The sequence below is a fragment of the Chaetodon trifascialis genome, chromosome 1 (assembly GCF_039877785.1).
Source record: "Chaetodon trifascialis isolate fChaTrf1 chromosome 1, fChaTrf1.hap1, whole genome shotgun sequence".
NCBI classification, from domain to species: Eukaryota; Metazoa; Chordata; class Actinopteri; order Chaetodontiformes; family Chaetodontidae; genus Chaetodon; species Chaetodon trifascialis.
Window position 1 is genome coordinate 31,783,030 of NC_092056.1, and position 19,898 is coordinate 31,802,927.

The 19,898-nt window shown below is 39.8% G+C and overlaps 1 protein-coding gene across 4 annotated transcripts in view; it reads right to left on the minus strand.

Annotated features, from left to right (window-relative positions):
* efl1 (elongation factor like GTPase 1) overlaps positions 1 to 19,898 on the minus strand; it is a 115,367-nt gene that overhangs the window by 13,078 nt on the left and 82,391 nt on the right. For all 4 annotated transcript variants that reach the window (XM_070973294.1, XM_070973238.1, XM_070973468.1 and 1 more), the window contains exons 17-19: positions 16,682 to 16,829; positions 871 to 1,000; positions 3 to 129 (exon numbers count right to left, since the gene is read on the minus strand). In XM_070973294.1, the coding sequence (XP_070829395.1) occupies positions 3 to 129; positions 871 to 1,000; positions 16,682 to 16,829 (405 nt within the window). The remainder of the gene's footprint in view (positions 1 to 2; positions 130 to 870; positions 1,001 to 16,681; positions 16,830 to 19,898) is intronic.

A 19,898-nucleotide genomic window follows, 5' to 3' on the forward strand; every position in this document is an offset into this window, starting at 1 on the left:
ACCCTGTGGTAGGGGGATTGCCCGGACACTCACAGTGGCCAGTCTGTTGGGAGTGGTGAGCGTCACGAGACCACTAGGGTCCACAAGTAGAGTGTCAGACGAACGGCCCTGAGAGGCCTCTTCTTTCACCTGTCAACACATACATACACACTGACATGTTGATGGCTGTGTTTGTGAATTTGTCAGTAAATCCAAGAAATTCTTGCTCCACTGCTCCTTTTTACTGCTAGTTCTCTAAATTATTATAACCTGGTAATGTAAAACATGCAACATTTTTTTTTGTGTGCCTTAGGTGGCACGGTGGAACAAGTGGTAACACTGTCGCCTCACAGCTAGAAGGTCCCAGTTCGAATCCCGCTGTGGGCGCTGGTGGCGTGTCCTCCACCATGCCTTCAGTGCCTGCTTGAGGAAAAAGGGCCTTTCTGTGTGGAGTTTGCATGTTCTCCCCGTGTTCACCTGGGGTATCCTCCTTAAATAACCCCCACTAAAAACATGCAAGAAGATCACCACCTGACCAATGGTGACGAAAAAAGGATGAGTCCCCGGGCGCCGCTGTCAGCAGGCAGCCCACCGCTCCTGGTCTGCCGCGGAGGAACGATGGACCAAGATAGGTCAAATGCGGAGAGTTAATTTCACAAGAAGCATGGCGTGTGCATATAGTGTGTGCATGTAATGTGGTGATAAATAAAGTACAGTTTCTTCTTTTTCATCTTCTTCTTCTTCAACACGTAATTGTAAAAGACATCATGTCCTGCATGCCATTTCCCAGCAAAGACTTAGGAGACAGAAAATGCTCAGTACAGAAAATATTTCATAAACTGGTTATATATTGTCGTGGACCACAGTTCAGTTACTGTGGGGTTGACTCACCTGATGAATGATGGCTACTTTCTGCTGCTTGCCCAGGTCTTCATTCACCATGTCCACTTTTGGAGGACGTACCACTGTTTCTCTGAATGGAATGATGGGCTTGGATGCACTGATCTCAATTTTAGCAAACCTGTAGAAATTCAAGAGAACATCCTGTTACCTACACAAATATATGAACACAAGTAACTCAAGATATAATCTGAAAATTTAACGTAAAATCCATTTTTAAGTTATTCATCAGTTCATCCTGAGGGGAACAGAATGTGTTTATCAAATTTCATGGCAATCCATTCTGTATTTGTCAAAATATTTCACACAAAACCACAACCTCAAGGTGCTGTTATACTACAGCATTTAAAGCAGCTATGAAAAGCCATCAAACATACAAGAAAACAAGTGACAACAACTTGCAATTACGTGGTCCATCACCAAAAAGAAAAAAGAAAGTATTTAAGTATTCATCTACAGACTGCACAGCTAACACTGCAGTAAAAGCAGTGAATGAAGACATTTCTGGGGAATGTCTAGGAGTTGGAGTCAAGTTTATATTGCCTTTTACTGTCAAAGTTATGAAGAAAAAAAGAAACTGCAAACATTAACACCAATATTAAATCAACTGTTGCCTGAAGATTTATCTGTGCTAAATATTCTCAAAATCTTGGCAGTTGCTTCTGTGATAGTCTGCTGACAGAAAGACTATTTGGGGCCAACACAAAACCTCTCTCACAGGCTACAAGTCACCACTTCAGATATACAGTATGAGAACCTGGCTTTTTTATATCCCAAATAAAAAAGACATTAAAGTGCTGAAAGCCTTACCGAGCCATAACTGAATATATTCTACCTCTCCTTATTCATGTCATTGCTTTGTTGCCGCTTTAAATCTATCTTGGAGGAGTCATGGCTTATATTAACAACACAGAGCAATGTTGGATATAATTGATGTGGAATGCTGTAAATACGACGCTGTAATGGAGGGCTGATACTCTGGTGCTGTGGACTTCTCAGTCCACTCACAGAGACAAAGTGCATGTAGTGTGTCAAAGTCATTACATTGACTGTTTTTAAAATTGGGCAAATGTACGTCTGAAATTATTAGTTGATCAGTTGAAAATAATAATTGCTTAATTGTTTCAGTAATTTCTCAAGCAGGCTCTCAAATACGAGATTTGCTGTTTACATTGTAGTAAAATTAAAAAATTTAAATGTTTGGATTTGGACAAGACAACAAAAAAACAAAACAAGATGTCACCTTGTGCTCTAGCATATTGAAATGGGCTTTTTTCACAGTTTTAAGATGTTGTAAAGCCAGATGTTTAATTTAACAAATAATCTGCAGATTAATCTATAATGAAAACAACTGTCAGTCACAGCCCGAGCAAATGTGACTACTTTCAATAGTGGGATCCATGAAAGAGAGGTTTACTTCACTTGTAGGTCTTCACTTCTTCTTTCACTTCTTCACTTCTATCTTTTTACTTTTACTGGTAGTTTTATGTCCTTGAATGTTTTTTCTACTAACCTCAGAGAGGCTGCAGTAAATATGCCAGTCTGGTGCTGTTCTATAATTTTCTCCTTGTCAACAAATCCCATGAAAAACACTCAAACCAATAATGACTTGATTCTACTCCACGGGAATTTAAAGCCTGATTTGCAGTATCTTATTCCTCTGTGCCACAGTGCTCCATTGTTGTCCAAAAACTATTAAACCAAATTAGTTGGCTGCACTAAGAGACATGTCCCTTCATTACAAAGAACACATAGTGTACTTTATCAAAGTCAATCCCCAATATATCATCCCACTGATAAAAATACTGGCCTACCTAGAGTGGATTATTTTTCTGCTAAAAATAGTCCCAAAACACAAGTACTATTTCCTCCTACTTGAGTAATAAATGCTAAAAACTACAGTGCCCAGTTGTTTGAGGAAATTACTGAGCCTTTTTAACAAAATTGCACCATACATTTGTGACTAATTTTTTTGAAGATTTACATCTTTAGTATGGCTAATGGCTTAGGGCTCAGAGCCACAGACAAAGTAGAGATGTCAGAAAGTACTGAGAGACAAACACTGTTGGTTTTCATCTTCTCATATGATTTCTTGACAATAACATAAACACAGAACATCATCTTATCCTTTAATTAGAAATAAATTATTACCAGATATGTTTTCCTGAACAGCATTTTTAAATGTAACTAAACAAAAAGAAAACATGTAAAGCAACTAATTTTTTTTTGTCAGTGTGACTTGTGATATAAAAAAAGCATGTTGGCTTTCCAAACAGGATGGGACATCCACAGTAATTAGGCTGTCTGTTTGTATTATAGGCTTTACTGAGCAACCCTGAAGCTCCTTCGCTGACCCAAGGGTCACTGGGTTATTTCTGAAAAGATAGAGAAAATTCAGTTATTGTTGTTATGACAATGGAATTTCAGCCAGTAACTGCTTCTAATCATGTGGAGCCTTTTTACAATAGCTGCAGGCTTTGGATGAGTACTGATCAGTGTGATATAAGTAAATGTATTTTTAATACAGAGAATGACAGAAACAACTGAACTTGTTTCTAATGTGTGTAAACCACATCCACCACATAACTCCATGAACTACTATGAACCCTGGAGAGCACAAAGAAATGAACAACAGTCTTTAGTTTATCATAAACTTAATGACAGCAAAAGACAGGCAAGGAGACATTCTGTGGACTCCAAAAACTTTCAATCAATTGCATTACTTAGCAATGTTTAATATGACAAGAATACTTGGCAACTGACCCAGTTCTGATGACAGACAGCGCGAGAGAGCGAGTGAGCGAGCGAGCGAGAGCGAGAGAGCGAGAGAGAGAGATAATCCCCTCAGACTGCTGGAGCTGTGACGTCACTGTCTCGTGCTCCCTCGAGTGGCTGACCAGCGCTGACCTCATTCTGAGTGTGACACGCTGCAGGTCAGACTACTTGCCAGCGATGTCACAAAGAGCTCAGACTGCCATGAGCCAGCTGACATGCCAACCAGTCACCTAAGCAGCCAGTGAGCCAGCCAGCCAAGCCAGTCAGACAGCCAATCAGCTGATTTCTGAGCCAGTTAAACTGCCCAAAAAAAAAAAAAAACCATTTAATGGGCCATCAAGACACATGAACAAGGCAATCATCTAGTCATTCAGCTAGCCATCAAGCTATCCACTCAGCCAATCAGGACGCCACCTTGTGAGATAAGTAGCCAGCCAGTAGGCCAACCCCTGTCCTCCTTTGCTGTCTGTCCAGACTTGTCTGGCCTGGCTCTAAACATAGCAGCAGCATTACACATGGCCTCCTTTCTTCAGCTGGAATCCCACAAATTCAGTGCAACAGGCAGTAGAGTGGAATCCTCATCCATTTTACTAACACTGACATGACAGACATAAGCTTACTCCTAAATTATGTGTAAGACGGCAAAATGATCCAATTAACTGTTGGAACACTGCTCCTCCGATCATAATACATTAGCTTTATTTGTATGCTATTTTCATCTGTCATTTAGCTATTGAGTGACCAGAATTTTTTTTTTATTACAACACTGTGTCAGAGATTATATGTATGTGGCAGGTTTGTTTCTCCTACACACAATACCCCAATAATGAAAAAGTTTTTTTTTTTTTTTTTTTTTTAGAAATTTTAGAAAATGTATTAAAAATAAAATAAATGAAATATCACATGTACATAAGTATTCACACCTTTTGCTATGACACTCAAAATTGAGCTCAGGTGCATCCTGTTTCCACTGATCATCCTTGAGATGTTTCTGCAACTTGATTGGAGCACACCTGCAGTAAATTCAATTGATTGGACATGATTTGGAAAGGCACACACCTGTCTATATAAGGTCCTACTGTAGAAGAAGACGAAGAAGAAGAAGAAATCCCTTTATTTGTCACAGCACACAGAGAGTTACAGGGAACTGCACACGGCATGCAAGTGAAATTCTCTCTCTCCGCTTTTAACCCATCCTGGAATGTCGTTCCTCCACAGCAGACCAAGAGCGGTGGGCTGCCAGCCGACCGGCGCCCGGGGACTAAGTTTCCTTCTGTCACCATCGGTCAGGTGGTGATCTTCTTGCATGTTTTTAGTGGGGGTATTTTTATGGAGGATACCCCGGGACCTTCTAGCTGTGAGGCGACAGTGTTACCGTGCCACAGTATATGTCAGAGCAGAAATCACATAGGGGCAAGCCCTCCCAGAGCCCATAGAAATGAATTGTAATGTCCAAAATTTGAAAAAAAAAAAAAAATCTCAACATCTAAGTCTATGAGAGCGCCTGGGGCGATTTTCAATCTGACTGACATCGCCCCGAGGGGGCAGGGCTTCTGGTTGGAAAGTGATATTCAAGCTGCTGAATGTCACAGCAATATTCAGGCTGCTGATTGGACAATAATATTAAGACTTAGACCAGCAAAATAAACTCTTTTCTCTCCATTTTTTTCGTGTGGCCACTATGGGCCAGCCACCCCTGTGGTAGAGTCAGAATCAGAAAAAGCTTTATTGCCAAGTACGATTTTACACATGTGGCCAGACGGAAGCCTCTACTCCGTAAAAGGCACATGACAGCCTGCTTAAAGGACACCTAAAGGATTCTCAGACCATGAGAAACAAGATTCTCTGGTCAGATGAAACCAAAATTAACTCTTTGGCCTGAATGCCAAGCATCACATCTGGAGGAAACCAGGCACGTCTCATCACCTGGCTAATACCATCCCTACGGTGGTGGTGGCAGCATCAAAGTACAGGGAGATCCTTGATGAAAACCTGCTCGAGAGTGCTCAGGACCTCAGACTGGGGCAAAGGTTTACCTTCCAACAGGACAATGACCCTAAGCACAAGACAATGAAGGAGTGGCTTCAGGACTAATCTGTGAATGTCCTTGAGTGGCCCAGCCAGAGCCCAGACTTGAACCCAACTGAACTCTCTGGAAAATAGCTGTGCAGTGACACTCCCCATCTGACCTGACAAAGCTTGAGAGGATCTGCAGAGAAGAATGGGAGAAATACCCCAAATGTAGGTGTGCCAAGATTGTAGCACACCTGGGACCTGGGCCGTTTCTCAATATGCGTTCTTCTCTGTACTTGTGTTCTTGTGTACTTGAGAAACGTCATCACTCTGAGTCCAAGTACTGTTCCAACTCAAAAGGATGTGTTCTTGCCCCTCCCACTTTATCGAGTATGCATTGGATGGTGACTTGTGTGGACTTGGGGCAACCACGTATCCCAGAATGCATTTTGTAGCAACGATGGTGGAGGAGAGGACTCACAACTATAAGTTACAAGTTTCGAAAAACTGCTGTTTTAGTAGTACGGAATGTGGTTTTAAGATTATTTTATGTGAGAAAGTGGATGTTAAAACTTAAAATCTGTGGTCGATTCATCACGATAGCGCGTAGTTTAAAATTTGCTCCAAAGTTTTCGGAGATGTGTCGTCCTGCTAACGTCATCAAGTACGCTGCTGTCCCAATTGCAGAATGACGGTCCTGCATCCTCCCGTCCTGGAGAGACTGTACTCCCAAGTCGAACTTGCTAAGTCCAAACTGCCAAGTTCATAAGTCTGAACTTGGCGTACTTGGTATTGAGAAACGGCCCTGAGGTTGGAATTGCTGCCAAGGTGCCTCAACAAAGTACTCAGTAAAGGATGTGAAAACTTATGTACATGCAATATTTAATTTTTAAATTTTTTTTTTTATAAACGTGCAAAAATTAAAAAAGAACAAAAAAAAACCTTTTTTCACTTTGTCATTGCAGGGTATTGTGTGTAGATTGATGAGACAAAAAAGGAATTCGATCCATTTTGGAAAAATGGACATGGCTGTGACCTAACAAAATGTGGGGAAAGTGAAGGGGTGTGAATACTTTCCGAATGCACTGTATGTTATGGTCTGGGTGAATACTTAGTTCAGATTGCCTGCTGTCCATTTATTCCTAAAAATGGACACCTACTAAGTAGTTAGGGTTAACCCTAACCCAGTGACACTGTCCACTGCTCTAAATTAATGCACAGCCTGTGTCTAAAATGAGTAACCATGGCAACAGGGACACAGTCAAAGCCTTAGTTTAACTAATTGTAACATGTTAACAAGGTAACATCTAATTACAACAATGAGTGACTGCAACATTTCTTTTCACCTCTTTGGAGAATATGACACATTTGATGACTGTGATTCAGTTGAATAAAGAAAAATTGAAATGATTGGATCAACACACAGTCACTCTCTCTCTCACTCACAAAAAAATTAATATCTTACTTACAACAGTGAGTGTCGTCCTTCAGTGCCTCATCCTCTGAACACCACAGGATGGTGACTGTGATTTGGTGACTTGGAATGTTAGTACAGTATTTCAGTTTCTGTATCACTCTAGACAAACCCCATCACTTAACTGCCCCACTAAAAGGACTTCTTCCTTCGAACAAAGCGCAGCATCAATTACTGATTGTGTAATTGGCTGCAACCTGAATAAATCAGATGTTAATATTACACTGGCTGTTGTTCATTTGTTGGTCTTTGGCTGCAACTAAGTATTCACTAATCCCCTCCCCCTAAAAAGCAATTGTCCAATCATAGCTTCACAACTGTAACTAGGCACGGCAGTGTCCTATTGCAAACGTGGGTTTCACCATCACAATATGAGAATATCAGTCACAGGAAGTGCTCTGCAACAGAGCTGCCCAGCTGGCTGATGTGATGAGTATCATGGTGAAAACTGTTAAGACTTTATAGATTTATTTATTTTATTCATTGACTGATGTTCTTATTTGATCAAGAACACTTCATCACAGGGAGTTTCTGGCTTTCCTGTCAGAAACTGATTAGTAATACAGGCAAATAATTACCATTCAGATGTGCACTGGCTTAGACACGGGATGGTTTTAGAGAGGTTTTATTCTCTATGATCTGAAATTGACAGTTCTATTTACAAAGAGTAAGGTCACAGGCTCACTGAACTGAACAGACCTTCCTTTTTTAGTTGATCTCAATGGGCACATGAACACATTGATCAAAGACTTGCAAAGAAAAGATGGGCTTGTATCACAAACGTATGGAACATCTTGGGATTCTTGAGAGGCAAATCAGTGATGGCAGTGCTGGGCACTTACGAACTCATCTCCTGTTCTGAAATGCCAACATTTCTGTGAAAATGAGGTAATGTATGACTGTGCTCACATCACTGACAACTGAATTTAACCACCGCTTTTAAGATTTCACTGCCAGTGAGAAGGACATTAACCTGCTCTCAAAGCTTTTCTCTCTGGATGTGGACAGAGGACATGTATTTCACCAGCAGCTCTAATTTCCAGAGTTCCACAGGAGATGGGAAAAAAACATATTATCAAGATATATCAATATCAAAATGAGGCACTAAACCAAAATGATGCTCAGTACATTTGGCTCTACTCACATATGTGAACAAACACTTTCTCTTATGACACTGAATGACAGCAGACTGTGGTCCAAACCAATGTGATGCACTTAGAATCTCTACGACAAGGCTTACACCTGACCTGACAGCAGTTCTTCAGACTGCCCAGCATCACTGTTACCTCTAGGAGTGATATTTACAAGTGGGAGAAATTCAATCGTAATAAAATCACCGTACTACATACTTAGGACAAAATACCTGTTCTCCATGTGGCCCCTAGCATGAAACACATGGACACCCCTGACCTAAGCTAAGCAGCCAAACAGAGTTGTGTTAAAATGGTCTGATTTGACATTTTTCCTTTTCATACTTGTAATCTTATAATACTAACACTCTACACTACAAGAGCAATGCAGTTTGTTTTTTCCATGTGTTACATGAATCATCAACTGGTGAAGTGCATATTTAAGAACCCTTTTACAAGATTCTCATTTGTCAGCTGGCAACATTAAAAAATCACAGACAGTGTTTTACATTAATTCATGGCGCTAACATTGAATTAATTAGCTAGCTAGCGACTGATGATAACATCTGCCACAACAGTTGTCATTTCAGCAGACAAAATGGACAGTCATGAGCTAGAAATGAGCCACAGCTTTTGCCTACCTCTGCCTGATGTTTAGCTTTAATTTAAAATGTTACTGCGGATTTAGATTTCAGTTAGAGAGCACAGTGTTATAGCTGACGTTATGTAAGTGTGTTTGTCTGTGTGTGCGGAAGTACACAAGCATCAGCCATTTGTACAGAGATGTGTTTGACCTTGTTCTGCCCACACCTGTCTGCTACAGGTTCTCTGTCTCATTACTTCTTTTTCCTCTCAGCCTTTCTGCACTCTCCTGCTTTAATCTTTTGGACTTTAAAGTGTGTCAACCCAATGAAATTAGTTCTTGTGTCTTCTTTCCATGCCTGATGCCAAACTGCTCACAAGAGCTTTAGTAATTACTAATAAAAAAAAAGAAATAAAACAAAACCCTCAGACAGCAGGCACAAAGTGTTGTTTCAGTGTTTTTGAGTTAAATCTTTGAGTGTTTTTGTAAGGATGGAGTGAAAAGAGCAAAAAGAATCAAAATACCATACGTATGTATGTTTGGTCGTGTCTGCATGGTGACTGGGTAGCACCTGAGAAGTTTATTATTCATTCGCAATAGGGGGAGGGGGTTGCTCATTTGTAAAACTGTATAATGGCGGCCTTGGCACCCTTGGCCCCGTGCTTGGTGGTGCCATTGGCCATACCAAATTCTAACTATGTATAAAATTAACCTCTGCTTTGGCTATAACTGCTTCTCTTTGGTGAGGTGTCTGCGAATGGAAGTGATGATGGAAGTGATGATGCTGCTGCTCACAGTAGTAGAACATTGATTTTCAACTCAATGATTTTATGTTTTTGGTTATCAGGTATGGGCTGCACGGTGGCGCAGCAGGTAGTGCGCGTGCCTCACAGCAAGAAGGTTGCCGGTTCGATCCCTGGGTCAGGCGGGGCCTTTCTGTGTGAAGTTTGCATGTTCTTCCTGTGCATGCGTGGGTTCTCTCCGGGTACTCCGGCTTCCTCCCACAGACCAAAAACATGCTCATTAGGTTAATTGATGACTCTAAATTGTCCGTAGGTGTGAGTGTGAGCGTGAATGGTTGTTTGTCCTTGCATGTGGCCCTGCAATTGGCTGGCGACCGGTTCAGGGTGTACCCCGCCTCTCGCCCATTGTAGCTGGGATAGGCTCCAGCCCCCCGCAACCCCGAAAGGGATAGGCGGTATAGATAATGGATGGATGGATGGTTATCAGGTATATCAGCTGGCTCCACATTAAAGGGCATAGCAAATATGTTGAATTCCTTTTGTTTACTTTTCATGTCCTGAAACCTCTCACCAAATGCCTGAAGGAGGTCTGCACACTCACCAGAAAATGGAACTTCTTTCTTCCTTTCTGATCATTGTTCTGCTGGAAAGTCCACCCATTTCTCATCACTCTTGTGGATGGCATCAGATTCTTAAATGGGGTTTCTTATTCTTAAAAATTTGGGACAGTGTGTTAAACATAAATAGAAACACAATGCGATGATTTACAAAATGTTGAAATCCCACATTTAATTAAAATTAGCCTAATGACAGCACAACATATCAAATGTTGAAACTGAAAAATTTCATTGTTTTTGAAAATTACATCCTCATTTAAAATTTGATGCCAGCAAAAGGATTCCAAATAATTGGGCCAGTGGCAACAAAAGACTGGAAAAGTTGTGAAATGATTAAAGAAAACACCTGGTGGAATATCTCAAAATTAAGTAGGTGATTAAGTAGGTGGCAAGAGGTTATTAACATCCCAGGGAGGTGAGTCTTTCTGAAGTAAAGATGGGGAGGGGATCACCACTCTATAACACTGCACTGGCAATATAAGAATAATGTTTCTCAATAAAAAATTGCAAAGAATTTGGGGATTTCATTGTCTACAGTACATAATGTCAGTGAAAGATTTAGAAAATCTGAAGAAATCTCTGTACGCAAGGGACAAAGCCAAAAACCAATATTGGATGGCTGTGATTTTCAGCCCTCAGTTGGCACTGCAGTGAAAACAGACACGATTCTGTAGTGGACATCACTGCATAGACTCATGAACACTTCCAGAAACCACTGTCTGTGAACACAGTTCGTCACTGCATCCATCCACGTTTGGCGCATTATGAAACGTAAAATACAACAAAGGAGACCCTGAACTGTTGAGCAGCTGAAATTGTACATCAAGCAAGAATGGGAAAACTTTTCACTTTCAAAATTACAGCAATTGGTCTCCCTAGTTCCCAAAAGGATAGGTGTTAAAGGTGATGCAACAGAGCAACCCTGTCCCTTTTTTGAAACGTGTTGCTGGCATCAAATCAAATTAGGATATAACTTTAAAGAACAATTAAATTTCTCAGTATTATCATTTGGTATGCTGTCGTTGTGCTATTTTCAGTTAAATATGGGGTTTCAATGTTTTGCAAATCACCACAATCTGTCTCTCTGTACATTTTACACAATGTCACAAGGTTTTTGAAATGGGGTTCCAGCTGAAGTGACTTTGCTCACATTTATGAAGCCTGAAACCCACTTATTGCTGTTAGCCTATTGAGCTGCTTCCTTCTGTTCAACAAAAAATGGCTTGAACGTGTGAATCACTGCATGTGGCTATATTCATAATGTATTATGTGTTATGATCATTGTGATCATTTCAGCAGCAATGCCTTGGGCGGCTCTGACTTTTCCATGGACTGATTTAAATTGACAGCTGAGATAAATGAAGACACATCTCTCCAAAGCAACTGTCTTCATGAAGAAATCAACGGTATCAGTAAACTGATGAACACATGCTTTTAAAAGGCCAACATCTAGCTAAAGCTAACATGCTATGACAGACTGAATGGGACGCACAAAAGCTGATCATATAATGTACAGGCAATCTTGTCTCATAATAAGAATATTGGCTAACATTTCTAAAATGTGATAACCTCAAAGTCATTGAATAGAGTCACACGAGTTACATAAAACATGGGCCACAGTTCTTTGATGGATTACATAAATGACGGATGCATTCTCCTTTAATCAATACTTTGGTTTTTACAATGGTAACATATGCAGAAGAGGTCTGGATGAAGGTTAGGCTGAAAGGCAAGGGAGGTCAATGGTCTCTGAGGGGAATTAACACCGTCTGTTTCCACCCACCACTGCAATCAGCAGCCTTTTATAATATTAGCTGAGAACAGAGAATTGAGAAAAGTTAATCATTTGCCTCTAATCTCCACTAAGATAAGATAAGATAAGATAAGATAAGATAAGATAAGATAAGATAAGATAAGATAAGATAAGATAAGATAAGACTTTATTGATCCCACACCAGGGAAATTAAATCGTTACAGCCAGCAAGTATTAAAAAACAGTGGCACAGAGATAAAAAAAAGTGTACAGGATACAGAATAGAAAAACAACTATGTATGTGTACATTATGTACAGATTATATAAATACTACATGCCATAAAAATCCTACTACCACTATGCACTATATACTCACTATATACCATGGGCCCTGGCATTTCTCTCAGTAACAGCCATTCAATGTATTTGAGTTCTATAACTGAATCTTTGTATTCAGAAGTGACTTTCATATTGCAAACCAATGCACAAGTTATTAAAATATTGCATATAAATCCTGGACATGATGTGGAGGACAAATCCTTAATTGAAAGGAAACTGTACCCTGATATGAACATTCACTGTCTTAATGGGCTATCAGCAACTACCAATCAGGTTGAGAGGTACAAGGCTCTTTGAGAAAGTTAACATGTAGGATTTAAACGAGCAGGGGAGTTAGGGCATATTCAGGCCAGGAAAGTCCTTTGGTCCGCTGTCTTTGGTTCGGACCAAAATACAATGTTTCTTTTTTGGTTTGGTGCAGTTCCTTTTCACATTGCAATTTTCGCAAGAGGCCCAGAATTTGTCAACAAACCCACATGTGTGCAAAGATCGTTCAATCATTGGACAAAAACAGTCGGGGGCAGGGTAACGCGGTAAAAAAAAAAAAGGGGGGGGGGGCGCCGGTGAAAACAAACTATGGAGATTATGGAGATTCAGCGTGTTTCACTCGTTGTGCTTGTATTAATTTGTTTCATACAGTTACAAATTTTTGTAGAACTTTTGGAGCATCAGAAGCATTTGGCACGTCAAGGATACTTTTTATGTTGTTGTCTGCCCCAATCTCCAAAAGACATTTCGTCTCCTCTTCGCTCCATGTTGAGCCTTGACTTATTTTAACCCGATGGTCTGATCATGTGCTGCTTTGGAGTTACTGCACTAATCAAAACAATATTTCCCATAATGCCCACATCAATGGGAGCCTGTTGTGTCCAAAAAGGCATAGAATTTTTAGAACTGGGTCGGACCTAGCGCAGTCGCTTTCACATATCAAGCGAACCGCACCAGGGTTTGCTTAGAAGCGAACCAAGAGCACCTCTCCGGCTGGGTCTCGGTCCGGCTGTTTGGTCCGCACCAGAGTTCGATGGTTTGTATTCACACCAGCCCAAAAGGTCTGCACCAACAATTTTTTTAGTTTGGTTTAAACCAAACAAGGCAGGTGTGAATACGCCCTTAGACTTTCAGTTGCAGTGTCTGTAGTTGAAGAGATAGATCATATGGAGTTTTAAGAAGATGCTTGTAGCTGTTCTGTGTGCGAGCTATTCGTCAGTGTCAAACCTTTCTTTTAGTAACTGTATGGTTTATTTATCTGTTTCGGATGTCTAATATTTAGAATACTCCAAGTTTCATATATTAGTTTAAAGAGAACATAGTGATCTGTGTAGAGCGTGTACTTTGAAATGCTGTATATATTCCATTTTAATATTTCAGATTTTCCTTTGCAAGACTAAGTTATATATGTTAAGATCAAAATTTTAAGTTGTCAGTTAATCTGATCCTGATTATGTTTATCTACCCATCCTGTAGATATTTGCTTATCATTATGGTTTATTTACTTGAGGCTGAATATGTGTACAGCTTTGCTCATTTTTTCTTTTGTATAGAACTGTACACTAACCAATGAGTGAGGAGGTGAAGTGTGTTGACTGGTGTAGTGACATTATTGAATAAATATCTCAGAAAACTACTTCATGCCTCATCTGTCACTAGACATACAGTATGTGCCATGTCGAACCAAACATTTTAAGGTCGTAGGGAGTCAGTTCCTGAGACTTTCCTTCGGCAATTCAAAGGAATAGTTAACCCTCTGAACCCCACAACCCACTGATGGGTTTGAAAGGCATTTCTTAAAAAAATAAATGAAGAAAAAAAACCCCTGTAAAATTACAGTGTTTATCATAGCCAGAAACCGTAGAGACTGAAATTACTGTCAGATTGTCAAATTTCCAATGGCCCTTGAGTGAATCATGTGCTATGAATACTTCCATCAGGAAAAATGATCAAATCTAACCATAAAATAGTTACAATTCATTCTCATGTCTCATTCAAATTGTCACCAAAAAACAGTTTGCACTAACCACATCTGATGAAAAATATATGGTTTTAGAAGCTGTAACAAGGTAAATATCTCATTCATATTTATCATGTGGAGGCCCCAGTTTTTAAATTTTTGTAAAATTAAGAAATAAATATATTTTTTCTTTATTCTGATTTATGGCATTATAAAAGTGCTATACTGCACAAAAGACATTTTTTAGTTTTCCCAAATTCTGTGTCTTTTGTTTCCAGTGAAAATGAGCCCAAATTGAGTAAAAAATGTGATAGGGCGAAACCGCCCAGAAACTGCCTGGGGGTCAGAGGATTAAATTCACTTTCTTTCCAAGAGTTAGAGAAGAAAATCAACACAACTTTCATGATTGTATGGTAAATACCGAATCCGCTGCTAGCAGCTGGTTAACTTTGCTGAGCACAAAGACTAGAAAGGGAGGGAGACTGCTTGCCTGACTCTTTCTAAATGCACCAAAATCCACCAGCAAGTCTAAAGCTCATAAATTGTCATTTGCTGAATTCATATAAAAACCAAAGTGTAAAAAACAACACATTGTGCTGTAAAAAATAGTGAAACATAACCCCCAGTAAAGCAGAGGTCTAAGTAAAGCATCTCCATCAGTATATTTTTGGTAAATATCTGCAAAAGCCTACTGTATGTGTCAAACCATGAGCCCTGTATCAAGAATCTAACTATATTGGGAGCTGACTGTATCCTTGCGACCTTACTTTATCATGTCAGATGGGTTTCCTCAATTGCATGACATTGTTTTGAAACAGTGATTTGAATCAGTCTTTTGCCAAGCTGTGCCATACCCGAGAACCCTTCACTCCAGTCCATCATACTGTAACTCTACACATACACATGGGACAATAGGTCACACAGTAAGTCCAAAATTTGCCACTGAAGTACAATCAAAAAAGCATAATTCTTCCAGATTGTTTTTGTACCTGGTTCAAATGCCAGTGGTTCAAACTCTGTCTGTGCCAAAGGTTCATTTTGGGCAGTGTTCTATGTTAACTCATAGGGAAGGCTGGTATTTTACACAATGGTCTCAAAAAGAAGCTCCAGAGCTATTTTGGAAACAGCAAGAAACTTGTTTCTCGATTTGGCCTGACTGTAGTTAAATCTGTGTGGTCATAGGAGAACACAGCAGTCACATTAGGACAAAACCAAATTTTCCTTGGTGCAAATTCTCTATCTGCCTGTCAGTGAGCCTGTGCTGTTCTCCTGAGGAGGCTGAGAGGAGGCTGAGAGAGGCAGCGGTCAATATGTAATGATGGTGCTGAAATTGGAAACAGATCAGCTTCGCTCTCTATCTTAGATCTGAATCAATCAAAATATGAACACACACTGTATTCAACCTGCACTACATAACCGAATACATGCACACAGTCACTACATAGCACAGAAATGAGACAAACACACAGAGACAATCAATGTAACTAAGACAGACAAAGCCACCAGCCAAAGTATACAGCATAACTGAGCCATGTGCTGAACAAACATTTTACCTTCTCTAACTGTGAAAATCCGATGTCTTCACGTCATAGATGACGAAGAAAGGCATTAAAACATGAGTCATAAAGATAAAACACAAAACGCATGCAGGCTGATAAAGGAATTTAGTGTGGTGATGAACCCAAAAAAGGGAGAGAATAGTATAATATGAATATACAAATCTACATACTGAGCAGCCAAATCCAGTTCCATTGACAGGTACAACCCTAGTCAGATCATCAAGACATACCAGTCTACACAATTCAAATAAACAAAGCAGTAGTTTATTTCTATAGTTTGAACATGGAATGTCTCCTCGATCATCATCGACATGAGTGAACACAGCATCATCTTGATCATTCTTGACAGAGGCCACGAGAGTTTACTCACCAATACCAAGTTTGCAGCCTTGATTGTTGAAATGAAATCAGTGCTGCAAGGATTGGTCTTCATTCAATGAAAGTAGCATGTTGTGATGACTGAGGCTGTGAACGCATGATTGGTGGATTTTCTTTTGTTTATTTCTATATTTCTATGAATTTGTTGTTCAAATGTAGCATTATCAAGGAAAAATATGGTGCATTCCCCTGGACACGACAAACAGTCTTAATGGTCAACCCGGCCCACAGAGCAACTGGCCCACTGCCATTTTTCCCAGTGCACTTGATGACTGAGTTGACTTTAACATGGAACGATTCAAACATTTGTTAAATGCCCCCTTTCTTTTCCCACAACCGTGGCTGGTGGCCCTCACCCATATCTGGCCAGTGGTGGGTGTTAATTTCTAACCAGGGGTATGAATTCAAGAACAAAAATGGAAAACAAGGAAAGCAGACACCACATACAGGTGCAGTAGGTGAGACTCTTTGTAAAAAAGGACAAACTGACCGGTCTCTGAGGTCGTCCAGGCAGCGCTGGAGATGAACTTCACCAGCAGTGACTAGAACATGTTCTCCTGTTTCCTGGATCAGAACCTCAGCACAGGGATCTGCCTGGTTCAACAGGCGCATCCCACGAACCAGTTTTGGCATCTCACCTAACACAGAGACAAATAAAGTGGAAACCAGTTTATTGATTTTTCTGCATTAGCAGTTCAAAAAGTACTACATCACATATGACGAGTTAGTTTGAAAGTTAAGGTTTGAAAGCAATCCGTTACTTTACACTATTATGGTCTGTGTGGAGTAATGTGTGACAAATTACACTACTTCTGCATTACTTTCACAAAAATAACCACAGAAGTACAACTAGCATTATGTCACAGTTTGTAAAAACACTAACAAACTATAGTGTCAGCAAAACCTGGTCTCTGTGGCAATGCTAGCTTATCTTATAATCGCTTTTGAGAGGGATTTTGCTGATAAGCTTTGTCAGATGTTTTTCCTACTTGCATGACTCAACACAACAGATATCATGCTGTTTCTCATTGAGATTCAGCTGTAAATTAATCAAATTTGTACTGCATATCATTATTATTGGTAAACTTCATGCTGAAGCTAGCAGCTACCGCAAGTTATATCTGGTTCCCAGTTCATTAGAAAGGATAGGCTGACATTATTCATTGAAGATAGCTAGCTAATCTCAGCATAATAACATTCACTTAACCACTGTGTGGGGTTATCAAAACATTAATATTAAATCTCAAATTAGCTGATGTGTCATTCAGGTTAACCCATGCTGTTGAAAGACAGGGTTAACCCTCTCTCTCTATGGCTCTGGATATAGCATAGCAATTGACTGTTTAAACGCATGGAAGTGTACGTGTAAAACTGTGTAGCAGCAGTCTGTAACTGCTGCGTCTAGAGATGCAGGGGCTCTCCGGTTCTGCAGGATGAAGTTTCTGGAGCTATAGGCACAGCCAAATTTGCCATCATGCCATGCAGTAAAATACAAAGGTTTGTTTAGAGAGCTTGTCCTCTGTGTTGGGTATCATTTAAGGGTTGACATCATTGGAAGCAGCTGAATACTTCATAGCCGTCTTAACTCGTTACGTGATATGTTCATGAAAATAATAATATCCCTAACACTGTTAGCACTTTATTGGCAACAATATATACAGTGAGGGTTTACCAATGCACCTCTAATGCAGTAAATGGTGGCTTTTTGTGGGAAACCTTTAAAATTGACTGATTCTAATCATATAGATGTTCATGAATATATTTCTATTATTATTTTAGCTTTAAAGTAGATTGGCAGCATACCAAATCTAATATGACTAAGGGTCCTATTTTAATCATTCAAACTGGCAGATCTATGTTGGGGTTCCCATATGCTATTTTGGTGCATGTAAATGCAGCAGCACAAAGCGCAAAAGGATTGTATGAAGCAGAATATAGGCCGCAGAGTGTGGTGATTCATAAATACAGTCTCAGCCACTCACATCACTAGTCTCATTGTTCTAAAACAGCTGGGCCAATCACAGTGAAGCATGACATCAATAGCTCAACAAATGGAGAGATTCTTCAGTCTCTCCAGGAAATGTGTTTAGGCCTATATGACTGCATTAACCTGATGCTATTTGAGTTTTAGTGGTACTGAATATCATGTTATGAATGGTCAAATCTGTGTGCTGTTGTGCTCTAACTGACCAGTCAAATGTGTGTAAAGTTGTGGGTGGTTGTTTGATTATGTTGTTTATTGCAAACCATGAAAATAGGGCCCTCTACAGCCAAAATTCTCAAAATGACAATGTTAACATTCTGACACTTAGCAGGTATTGTTTACCATGGTCACAATCTTAGTTTAGCATGTTACATGCCAACATTTCATAATTAGCCCTAAACACAAAGTTCAGCTGAGGCTGAGGGCAATGTCATTAGTTTGTTCTGGATTTGAGTCTTAAACTCAAATAATGGACAAAACTGAGACTTTGACCTGATGATGAATAACCAAAGTTTCTACAACCTATGGAGAAAGTGAATGTGGGTACAAAATTTTAAGTTAGTTCTTCACTCAACCCCTTGATGGCACAGCAGCTAAAATTAGGTGATCACCAAAGTCACTGGGATCCATCCTCTGGGTACCTTAAATTCCACAACAATCCAGACTGGAATATCTCAACAACTGTTTGTGCGACTACTTAGATAATGATAGATTATGAATGATTTTGTAAGGCAAAGATCAAGCAACAACAACAGTCCGCTCACAAAATCAAATGAATTCATTATAAAATTTTAAGGTTGGTGACGTTCTACATTTTGTCCTTACTGTCTGAGAGCCATGGACAGGGTAGGGAAAGAAAGAAAATATTGAGAGACAGACTAACACATTTTCTCTTCTGATTGTGAACACAGGAACTCTGCATTTTATTACCACTGGAGTACTGACCCTGTGATCCACTTTCTATTTATTTCTATTAGTGCTGTCAAAAATATTGCGTTATTAACACGTTAACGCAAATCAATTTTAACGCCGTGATTGGCATGACATGGCAACTGCTAGTAACAGAAGAAAAACTACTGGAAAAACTGGAAATAAAACAGTAGGCATGCCCCATGCACATGTTTGGTCTTGTCTGCTTGCTATCTGTAAAAGAGCATGCTACCGGTTTGTGTGGATGTCAAGTGCAAAATGCTGAACTGGATGTGAACAAGATTCTGGATGGAAAGTTTACTTTCAAAAAGTTGCCAGATGGGTCGACTGACAAGACCAAAGTTATCTGTGCGTATTGTCGGTGTGAACTGAATTATCACCGTAGCACATCCAGTCTGAAATACCACTTGATGGCCAAACACACAGCTGATGTGAATTCTCCACCGCCTCCTTGTCAAAACCAGGTGACAATGAATGGCTTTCGACGGAGGCAGATGGATGCTATTATGTACAAAGGAAACTTAAGAAAGGAAAGTTTAAGTCATGGTTTAACTGCACTGTAGCCTGAGTCCTAGTTTACAATGATGTGCACTTTGTAACTTTATTTTGGATCACCCTGTTTTGATCTCTTAGAAAGGGTTGTTGAAGGGGCTTTTTTGTAACCAAGTATTTATTTTTTTTGTCATCTGTTTATTGACAGTGTTAAATTGTGTGAGATTTGATTCATTCAAATGTGAATGACTGCTCAAAGTGAGAATGTTAGTGTGAAATATAACACTACACGTTGTTGTTT